The 11109-nt window shown below is 37.0% G+C and overlaps 2 protein-coding genes across 25 annotated transcripts; one reads left to right on the forward strand and one right to left on the reverse strand.

Moving 5' to 3' along the window:
- The first annotated feature begins 945 nt into the window (after positions 1-945).
- LOC120014667 lies at positions 946-2931 on the forward strand. The gene is made up of 2 exons (XM_038866687.1): positions 946-2275; positions 2388-2931. The coding sequence occupies exons 1-2, from the start codon at positions 1142-1144 to the stop codon at positions 2691-2693; spliced, it is 1440 nt and encodes a 479-aa protein (XP_038722615.1). The 5' UTR covers positions 946-1141; the 3' UTR covers positions 2694-2931.
- Positions 2932-4904: 1973 nt separating this feature from the next.
- Positions 4905-10317, reverse strand: LOC120015186 (inosine triphosphate pyrophosphatase-like). 24 transcript variants are annotated; one of them, XR_005471697.1, is made up of 8 exons: positions 10115-10316; positions 9297-9987; positions 7291-8897; positions 6801-6901; positions 6481-6593; positions 5480-5541; positions 5265-5379; positions 4905-5172 (listed from the first exon to the last, which is right to left on the reverse strand). XR_005471697.1 is itself a non-coding variant. In XM_038867451.1 (8 exons), the coding sequence occupies exons 4-8, from the start codon at positions 7323-7325 to the stop codon at positions 5267-5269; spliced, it is 432 nt and encodes a 143-aa protein (XP_038723379.1). In that variant the 5' UTR covers positions 7326-7554; positions 8743-8897; positions 9297-9987; positions 10115-10317; the 3' UTR covers positions 4905-5266. The 24 variants fall into 24 exon arrangements, 19 of the variants coding, with proteins under 19 accessions (XP_038723379.1, XP_038723373.1, XP_038723375.1 ...); XR_005471700.1 differs by adding an exon at positions 6684-6758 and having other exon boundaries at positions 4905-5379; XR_005471701.1 differs by adding an exon at positions 6746-6758 and having other exon boundaries at positions 4905-5379; positions 10115-10315.
- Positions 10318-11109: the final 792 nt, after the last annotated feature.

An 11109-nucleotide genomic window follows, 5' to 3' on the forward strand; every position in this document is an offset into this window, starting at 1 on the left:
GTTATCTCTTATAAACTATACTTTAAACCCACCATCTTCCGATGTGAGATTCTCATCACAAAATTAAGACAACTTGAGATCAAATATGCCAAATGAACCGTGTCGAAGCAACGGTTAACCCCACAAAAATGGAGAAATTGAGAACACGGTTTATAAATTAGTTTTCTTTTTATTAAAAAAGTTATTAAAGGTTACAAGTCATGTTATGCAAATCAACAGAGTTAGGATTAAATATCCCACAAAAATAAATATAATTTACTTGATTTTGTAAGTTGATAAACTTTGAGTCATTTTATAACTCATGTGATGCAACTCAACTGAGCTGGGATTGAATATCCCACAAAAATAAATATAATTGACTTGCCTTTATAAGTTGGTAAACTTTGAGTCATTAAATAATAATTTTCTTGGAATCTTACAAGTTGCAATTTGGATAATCTTATTGCTGACAGGGAATGGATGGATTAATTGTGCCGTACATAATAAAACAAGTAGGAGTGTCGTGAAAGTTCAAGCAAGGGCACATCTTGGAAAGAAAAAAACAACAAAAGAGTCGTCCATTAAGTTCAGATTTATGACTAACGAGAGAGGTGGCTCAATTGACAATCGATTGAGTTAAATATATATGTGTTCAATATTCGATTCAAATAAAAAACAAATTTCTTCGTAGTAATTCAGAAAGAAAAAAGAGTTTGGATGTATGTGATTAAATTAATGAAATGGTTTTATCTAATCAATAACAATACCAATATACCATTATTATTGTTACTATTACGATTGCGATAATCAAGTTTTTATCATTTTCTTTGTCTCTAACACTTGTTTTACTTGTTGCAACATATTTGATAATTCGTCAACTTGCAGTATGATCCACCAACTACCATTATTTTATAATGATATTCACCGACTACTATCATTTTATAGTATTGAAGATGCACCCACTATCATTATTTTATGGGTCAGAGCATCTTTAGGGTTGAATATTTCCTCCATAACTCTTCAATCAATGTGACTAAAAAGTTTAAAAGCCTATATGTTCTGCACTGATGTATGTATACGATGGTGAAGTTTATATAAACTGGTAAGAAGTCTCATACTTGGATATCTTTGGGCAGAAATTTAGCTGTAAACTCAATAAGAGATGAGGGAGCCGGGAGAGATTGAGAAGGCACCAGTAGATGCTGGGGTGTGTATTCAGCATTCTTGCCACGAACATGACTTGATCAGGTACGATTCTAGTAAAATACCTGAGGATAAGCAGGAGCTGCTTTCGGGAATGGATTATAAAAAGTGCTATGCCTGCTCAAAATACGTGGAAAAGATTGATTACTTCTGCAACGAATGCGATTTCTTCTTGCACAAACGCTGTGCTGAATTACCGCGAGAGTTCCACAGCCCGTTTCACATCGAACATCCTCTCACTCTCCTACATAAGTTGCCTTATCCTTCAAGATGTAATATTTGTGAAGCAACTATAAGTGACTTCATCTACCACTGCGAGGTCTGTGAATTCGACTTGGATCTCAACTGTTCTTCTAAGAAACCTATGGACACCGATGTCGAGATGAGGAAACAATGGGAGATTCAACATTGCACGCACCAGCATCCTTTGATCCCTAGAATTTTTAGTGAGGGATATACCTGCCAAGGTTGCACACTTCCAACCCTCGGTCTGGGTTATGACTGCACCAACCGTGCGTGTTCATTTGCATTTCACATACCGTGTGCTCAAGCGTCGAGAGAAAAACTCCAGGAACACCCTTTTCATCCATCACATCCTCTCACTGTTCTTACCAAGTCACCCTACCCTTATGGTGATAAGATCTGGTGCGGTGCTTGTGGCAAGTCCGTGGCCGGGTTTTTCTTGCACTGTGCCGAGCCTGACTGCAAATTTGACCTACACATTGTATGCTCACAACTGCTGCCCGTTGTAAAACACTATCGTCATGAGCATCTGCTCGTCTTCTTCGAGGAGCTAAACCCCGATACTGAGTTTCGATCTTGTATCACTTGTGATGGCAAGTGTGTTACTCAATTGTATCGTTGCGTTCCATGTGATTTCAACATCCATTCCGGATGTGTAAACTTACCCGAAATTGTCAAGTATAAAGAACACGACGACCCTCTCACTCTCAAGAACAAGTATATAGATGAGGGAGTGCTTTATGGCGACTACTACTGTGATGCCTGCGAGAAACCACGAGACATTGAACATGGAGTCTACTTATGTGCTGATTGCGAGTATATTACTCATATTGACTGCGCACTCGCTGAGGTACAACTTTCTATGCCATCTTTCAATATTATTTTGAACTATCAACTTCCTATTTAACTTCCTAAACGTAAGCTTCCATAATTTCTTGACCTGATTACTATCGAGTCCCTAGGCGGAATACACAATACCAGAAATAGTGGCAACCTTCCACAGCAAAATTGAAGAGAAAGAAGGTCAAAAGGAAGCATATACATCAACGGACCGGGAGGTAGCGGAGATAAAACCTGCTATAGAACCCACGACTGAAATGAACAGCTCTAGAGAATGTCCAGAGGAAATTATAAAGTTACGCGACGAAATAGAAGCAATGACAACAGAGATTATGGCAGAACTGGGGCTTGTGACAACAAAGATTATGGGAGAACTAGGGGTTGTCATGAAAAAATTAAGAGATCTTGAGATCAAATATGCCAAATGAGTTGTCCAAGAAATTGTTAAACCCCCTGATGTGTGGGGTTTGACATTGGACTTTACAAGCTTACTAAATTGGATTTTGTCTGCTAATGCGCTATTGTGTTTACTGATTTAAGGATTGGCTTAGAATTTTCATGATACAATACCAATAAAGCAATGAAAGGGAGATGAAGACATTTTACGTGTAACAACCTCCCTTCGTATTAGTAACACTTTGTCCGCTTTAGCTCAACTTATACTGGCCCAAAGAACGTCTTTATCTTTCCAGACCCAACACCAACCCGTGTTAGTTTGAACCCAGGAAAAGCGTTTGGTATTAGTTAAGAAGTTTGGCCTATTATATAATGTACTTCACATTTTCCAATGGACAATGTGGAACAAGCAACTTAACTACTTCGCCACTAGATAGCGTACACAAAAATTTCAGCTCAATCTTATAGCACAAATGAGAAAGTGATGATCTAGCCAAGAAACCCACGACAGATATATGAATCGCTCTAGAGAATATCCAAATGAGGAAGTTACAAAGTTGCACGCTGAAATAGAAGCAATGACAACAAATATTATGGCAGAAGTGGGGGTTGTCATGACAAAATGATGAATACCCGTCACACGGGATGGAAATCCAAGTCTAGCATCACAAGTTTAGGCATAACTCTCTATTAAAAACTCATGTTGACAATAGAGGTTTGTCCTCCTTATAAGTTAGACTTCAAACCCATCATTTTTCGATGTGGGATTCTCATCAATCCTCCCCCCTTGGAAGCATGCACGTTCTCGTGCATGGCCTTGACTGTACCATTTTGGCGTACGACCCACTTACCGCCCCAAGCCTTGCTAGCCAGGGTCACATAGTCTTGCCTAAAAGTTACTTTTAATGGCATTTTTCTCTCTCTTTTTTTAACGGCATTTTTCTTTCTCTTTTTTTAATGATCTTTTTCTCTTTTCCAACCCGCCCACAATGGACACGGCCCACTGTCTGTTAACCCAACTCCACAAAGGAATGGACTCTGGGGCAAGCCCGCCTCCAATAATGTCAGCACACGGGCCTGCACGCAGGTACGTGCGCTCTCAATGAAAACACCAATGATGAATTCCCGCCACACGAGATGGGAGCCCAAGTCTAGCATCAAAAGTTTGGGCCTAACTCTCTATTAAAAACTCAGGTTGACAATAAGAGATTTATCATCTCTTATAAACTAGACTTTAAACCCACCATTTTTCGGTGTGGGATTCTCATCACAAAATTAAGACAACTTGAGATCAAATATGCCAAATGAACCATGTCGAAGCAACGGTTAACCCCCCCTGTGTGGGGGTTTTACTGATTTAAAGACTGGCTTAGAATTTGCTTGCGACTATACCAATAAAGCAATGAAAGGAGGATGCCGACATTTTCCATCTCAAGCAAACACGTTTGTGTTCATGTACTCTATGTATTCTTTCAATTCATGAAATCAGCAGAATAAGATCATTTGCAGCCAGCTTAGCTTTCTCTTGGATCAGAATCTACAGATCGGGTGCTAGATTTGCTTAGATTTTCTTTCCTATAACGCAATGTCAAAAGCTTTGTTTTCTCATGTTTCTAGAAGGCTCTTTCAACAGGCCCACATCGTAGTTCCACTATTACTAGTAACCTTGGTAGTAGAATTTGCTCTAACAATAAAAGTTGTTTTATAAAGACATAACTCATTACGCTTGATCATTATCAACAACCAGGCTACATTGCTACTTGGCAGAAATAGCTTATCATAAATGTGCTCAGGCCATTTTCCACATCAAGAAACCAAACCTCAAAATTGTTCATATAGCTTAATTCACACGGAAAAACATAGAGATAAGTATGACATTAACCTTTATACTTTGCTTTTTGATTCAACAAAACCCTTGAACTTTGTTGCCGGAGATGGTGTGTCGTCAAACTTAAGATTTTATGTCCAAAACTTTTTTTTTAAAAAAAAAAAAAAAACTACATGTCAACATCTAATACGTTAAGTCCACATGTACACCACGTCATTTGTTGAAAATTAAAGAAAAAATCACTTAAATGCCAAATCAGCTAATTTTAACATAATCTTAACAGAATGGCTAACATTTTTTTATTCTTGTAAGTACGAGGGTTTTTTGTTCCAAAACAAAGTTGAGGGACTTTTTTAAACCAAAAAACAAAATACATGGGTCATTTTCATACTTATCCCAAAAATATATCCAGGAATACCAAATAGATAACATACATATATTGGTCAACCACTAGATCCAAAATGAACAATACTAAAAAAGGCAGAACAAATAAAAGTACACTGACCGGCCAGTCGAGCTTGTTATGGCAATTTTCACCTCAATTAAAGTTACAAAGTCAATGAAGAAAGGTCGACTAATTACCTGGAAACTGCATGAGATGAGCTAGTCTCACCCTCGATGATATCACATGGTTGTAAAGTAATCCAAAATCATTGACCTCTATACATCATGTTCTCTCTTTACTGACAGAAAACGACCATTGAATGAAGAACACAGAAGAAAGGCCGGTAACACCAACAACATTGGTAATGCAACTGTAAAAAAACCTATAGGCTCTTAGAAGCTGCATCTGTTTTCAAAAACATATCCAGCTTCAGCGAAATGGGTTTTCACCAGATCAAGAGCCTTGGAACGGTGAGAGATCTTATTCTTTTGCTCCTTTGGCATCTCTGCATGTCAACAAGAAGAAAATAGCTTTAGTATCCCCTAGGCATAGTATATATGGATCGAAAAAAAGCTGGAATCTGAGGGGAAGAATGATGATCTCACGTTAGTTCAAAGCCATCAGGCTGAAAGATTGGATCCCATCCAAAATCATGAACTACCTTCCCCTGAAATTAAAGGATCAGCCTAAAACCGTACTTTGGCCATAAACTTCTGTCAATGTAAATAATAATTGTACTCGCTACAAATTTCACTTTGCAATATTTATCTTTGATCCTTTCATATACAGTCCTGAATTTAGCAGAAAGTCAGAAACATTTGCTCGACATGCAAGTAGTTGACGAGAACAAAAGAGCCAAGTTTTCGCAAAAGGTACGACGCCTAACAGGGAAAAGGCAGATGAAAATTCCAAGCAAACTTTTATTCAATACCTTGCATCTTCCAAGAAAACTTTGTAAGGAATTTACACAAATGTCAGAAACTACAAGCAGAAACCGGCTTCTTCAAAGTAATTTTTAAACAAGAATGAATAAGAATAATAGCTATAGCATCAAAGAAATTAATAAACTACATCATTGTATAGTCATATTGGAAATATATGGTATTACTTTAAAGCATCCAATGGTTCTAGATAACTATTGATTCATAGCATATGTAGCTCTCACTGAAGCACAAAGGTAAGCTATCCTTCATGCGAATATCAATTTTTCAGATAAGGTTTTGTTATTATCTGTAATCATGTCAAGCAAATCAAGATTTTTAGCACGGTTCGTTTAATTTTTATTGAACATTTGACCAACTAATTGAAATTTTTATGGAACCAAGAAGATGCTAGCCATGTTCAAAACTCCTTAGTAAAATATGTACAGAGAGACATATTTAATGCTCCCCAAATTTCATCAACAATCGCATTCCTTCAACAGTTCAGTTGCTTAAAAAATTGCTTACGAGAATTTCTAGGAAATTCATTTCACTTTAGGGACTAGATGAGTATTTCTAACGTTTCCAATCAAAAATATTACTTATTTTAAGTAGATTCACGAACGTTAACATGATAACAAGAATTGAGATTTCTGCAGAATAAAGAACAATGAAGTAAAATTTACCAGAGTTTTCCCAAGAAAAGTAGTGGGCTCAACATTGGTGCCTAGAGCAAACGAAAATGCACATAAAGCATAAGCTGATTTGTCCTTATATGCCATCAGCAAGTTGTTTAGCCCTGGAAATCATAGAGTAACACAAACAGGGTATTTTAAAATATATAAGATATCAGAACAAAAGAAGAGAAAAGATAATTAAGGAATACAACCTTCATGACCAATTTTCTGCAGAAACCACTTGCTGCAAGATTATAAAATTACAAATACTTACTGTAAGAGACTTGCTGGTCATTATATAAATTGAATGGTAAAGGTAAATAACTTACGTGCACAAAGTTCCTCGTAATGGTCGGGGTCGGGGACAGGCAAGATGTACGCTGCAACTAAGTTGAACATGTGACCTCTATCACTGGGTCCACATCTTCGCCTGTCATGATATGAATTGAATATATTTAGATTATGTCTGATGCAAAAATACACAAACAAATAGATACATCATTTTCAATACTTTACATGCATAAAGTTTATGAACACAAGATATTAACGGGGTTTTCCAGAATTAAAGATGCCACTTTTAGTCCCATTCTTTTCCTGATTTAGGGCTTGTGCGGATTTTGGCCCATACACCAATATAGCATTATCATATATTTTATTACCATGACGCTACTTTGAATAACGTCATTAGCCTTTGTTTTTTAGAATGACACTACTACTAATAGCATCATTATTTTTCATTTTTAAAAGGCATGATGACATTGTTTTAATAGAGGAAGGGTGATGAAAAGAAAACCATTGCTAGTTATTGAATAAACAAACCTCTCCAGTTTTCTCTTCATCTTCCTCATCATCATTCACTTCAGAACTGGACTTCTCATTAGATTATTCTTCCTCTTCCACATGGATTCCCTACTATTATATAGAAGAACTAAAAGTTGTAATCCAAAAAAAAATTACAGTAAACATCCATAATTGCAAAGATTGCTTTCAATTTCAGTAGGTATCAATTTCTTATGTAACCCTCCATATTCTTATTGTAATCACTTTTCCCTTCTCCGCTTTCTCTGCATAAGGAGCTTTATCCTGAAACTTGAATGAAGGTTGAATAAATTTCACACAATAAAATAGAAATGGGATCAGTATCATTTTTTAATAATTACTCACAAAATTTGACATCAATTAACATCTAACACCAGCAACTTTACCCTCTATTTTATTTCAATACATAGGTAGTACAATTAAATATTGAACAAAAACTATGACATAAATATCTATTAGTCTGCCAAAGCAGCTATTAGATTAGATAAATCAGAGACCACTCACAGCAGAGACAAATTTATTATCAGTATCTTTCCTCTTGAACTCGTCATCCCTTATTTCATTAAAAAAACACATTTAAAATCCACATTTGAAGGCACTTGGATACTTGACGAAAAGCCCTTGGAAAATGGCTTTACCTAAGCCATGCCCCATATAGCAGCTACTTTTTAAATGCTTTGCCAAACAAATTGGTCAATCTACATGCAACATGTTGCATATTGCACAAAACAGAAAATGTAAAATATTAAAGCAAAATTGCAAAGCAGACTTCTCATAAGTTTGTAGCTTCAGCCTTGGCCCTTGCGGCTATTTGTCTACCATATGCTAATCCTGCTACAGCCTGTAATAGAAAGAGCATAGAATATAATAGAAAGAGCATAAGTAAGGTTGATAGAGAGTTTGGATACCAAGCAACATGTTCGATTTTACATGTTTTATTATCATGTTAACAAAGATAGCTACAGTTCAAAACATCCAAGAAGGTACAGAACAGATATTCTACTCCAGTGTAAAGTGGAATTTCTATATAAAGGCATATTTATTTCAGTGTTTTATAGTCTACTTTCTTTTTGTTTCAATAGAAAGAAGTATATTTTCTTCACAATTTTCCAAAAGGCACGTATACTTGCCGAATGGCAGACCCATCATAGCCCGCTTTCACCCACGTACAAATACAATACTTGGTATTACACCAAGCAGTGTTACTTTAGCATCCTGCACATGTTGCACGGTCATATTAACTTTCACATATATTTAGCAGAAGGATGGAAAATTATAGCTCGGGGTGGGAAGATCAAAAGGTGGAGAGATGCCATTTATTATTCAATAGGAAAGATACAAAAGAGGAATGGATGTTTCATTGATAATACCACCATTAGCAGTGGTTCAAAGAATTTATGGAATTTTGGAATGCCAGAAAGTTAATACAGTAGTGGTATGTCACAAAGATACCTCGGCATGGAACCCAAAGCATTTGGCTCTTCAAGTGCTAAATGTTACGCCAGGAACAGTTCCTATTTGCCACTTCCTTCCTCAGGATCATATTGTCTGGGTTACCAAGTATCCGTCTGCAGCAGCTTCAAAAGCAGTTAGACCAACGGACCCATCTGCTCAATGATCATGTACTCAAAACCTCACAGAATTTGGTGATATTATATTTTTTATATTTATAAACATACTATACACGTTTCATGTCTGCCGTACTAGTGGTTGATGCATCATATGCTCAGTTATATATACTATTTCTGTTCATATCAGTTTTTTTAATCTCTCATTGGCCATTGTGTTTCTTTCCACCAACAAAAGCTTTTAAAGAACATAACCCTAAAGAGGGGAGGGAAAAAAAACAGTATAAACTAACAGGAAGGCCTATCCTTCCATTCAAAGCATATCCTATTGTTTATCATCTCTAATTTTGAGATAAGTTGAGATCTCTCAAATGCTTCAGAGCACCAACCGAATTGGGTAATAAATCCCTCTTAAATCCAACGCCCTTAAATACTTACATGTAGAGATGCATGTATTGATAAAGGATTCACTAGCAGGGCCTTGGGCTTCAAATGGGAAAATTATAGTCCTCAAACTGTTCGCTTTTTGAAGAGAATTAGGAACCTTTTGGTCAAGTACAGCCTTGTCGGAGATTGAGAGATGTCAAATCACCTAAGATATGTTCTTGCTACGAACATTCACAACAAAGCAATCACTTTGTGCCACTGCAAATGCAAGATCATGACCTAAATCATGCATTCTAAAGGCCAAAAAGTCACCATATTCTTCAAATCCTTGAAATAATGATCTAGAATACAACGCCTTCATATATTGCAATGCAAAATCTTCAGTGTCGAATCCCCTCAGGTACACACACCCAAATATTAAGATCGAAATATCCATCTACTCTCAAATCTTAAGATTTGGGTGTGTGTATCTGAGGAATTTCAAAAAAAAAATCATGGTAACCATTATCAACTCGTTAACTCATCAAACCGTGGTTACTTGGATCCAGACCAACTGCAAACTTTGATTCACGAAAAGCTTGATTCTAAGAGATTCTTACACGTTCAAGAGGTTCCTAATTCTCTTCAAAAAGCAAACAGTTTGCCGATTATAATATTCTGGAAGTCAAAGAAGCAGACAACTGTTTCAGATTGTCTGCTGAAGCCAAACACTGCCACCAGCGAACTGAACTGGATATCCAATCTGCTCAAAGAAATTAAGTTACTACCTGATTACCCCATGAATCTACACCGCGATAACCAGGCAGCGATTCGAATCACCAATAATCCTGTGTTTCACGAAAGAACAAAGCATATTGAACTGGACTTACGCTTTATCAGAGAGAAAGTCCAACAGGGAAAGATCAAATTGACACACTCAAGTCGGAAGAACAGCCAGGCACCAAAGTTTTGTCTGCTCATCGCCTCAAGCACCTAATCGGGGTTGAAAGGATCTACTGTCGTCCATCGCCAAAGCTTCTGGAAGTTTTACTACTTTGTTTGCCCTAGCATCCTCTCTTCCGCTTGCTGGGCTAAGATGCGAGTGGTCTTTGTTTTGTTGGGCTTATTTCAGTCCAGTTTATTATACGAGCCCAATATTGAGTCGTGATTAAAACACAATTGTTTATTTCTTTAAACCTGTAACACCCCCAAGTTAACTAAGTATGCTTCAAAGACTCAAAAAAAAAAAACTCAATCTAAAAACACCTCAATTGTCCCTACCACATCTTTCCCTAATTCTTCCATTCTTTCTCCTAATTCCCTTCATTCTCCTGACAGACCCTCACCCCTAACTATGACGGCATCTTCCATGGAGTCTTCGTCGGAGTAATATGATCATCGGACGGAGACGAGAGCACAGCCTATCTCCTTCTTCCCTCCTTCGTCTCTGCTCCACTTTACTCTTTTAGTCTCCAAGTTTGAGGAAGTATGAAGTTGTTCGACATTTAGCCGAGAGGATTATAGATGAAAACCATATAGACAGCTTGGAAGTTGGGGGATGGGGCGTGGGGCCAGCTTTGGAAGGTGAAGGTGGCTTAATCTCTCGGCTGAGCCAAGGCTGCAAGGTTTGCTGGTTAAGATCGCAAGTATGTTGGGTTAGTAGGTATGCAAGGTTAGGGTTTAGATGAAGAACAAGGAGGAGAGCAACAAAAGTCTATTTTTATTTTTATTTTTTAAAAATTTTCTTTAATCTCAGCCGTTGATGAGATCCAACAACTGAGATTATGGGGTGCAGATTGTTAAATTTGAAAAAAATAATAAAATTGGGGTATACTCATAAATGTTATATTTTTTGTTGGAGTTTATTTAAAATGAGGTGTGTTTA

The sequence above is a fragment of the Tripterygium wilfordii genome, chromosome 14, assembly GCF_013401445.1.
Source record: "Tripterygium wilfordii isolate XIE 37 chromosome 14, ASM1340144v1, whole genome shotgun sequence".
Lineage (NCBI taxonomy): Eukaryota > Viridiplantae > Streptophyta > Magnoliopsida > Celastrales > Celastraceae > Tripterygium > Tripterygium wilfordii.

Coding starts and splice junctions, on each gene's coding strand:
- LOC120014667 (XM_038866687.1), top strand. CDS start 1,142: ATGAGGGAGCCGGGAGAGATTGAGAAGGCACCAGTAGATGCTGGGGTG. Junction 2,276..2,387: donor TTGACTGCGCACTCGCTGAG/GTACAACTTTCT, acceptor TCGAGTCCCTAG/GCGGAATACACAATACCAGA.
- LOC120015186 (XM_038867452.1), bottom strand. CDS start 7,325: ATGATGATGAGGAAGATGAAGAGAAAACTGGAGAG. Junction 6,594..6,800: donor TTACGAGGAACTTTGTGCAC/GTAAGTTATTTA, acceptor TATGATTTCCAG/GGCTAAACAACTTGCTGATG. Junction 5,388..5,479: donor CCTGATGGCTTTGAACTAAC/GTGAGATCATCA, acceptor TTCTTCTTGTTG/ACATGCAGAGATGCCAAAGG.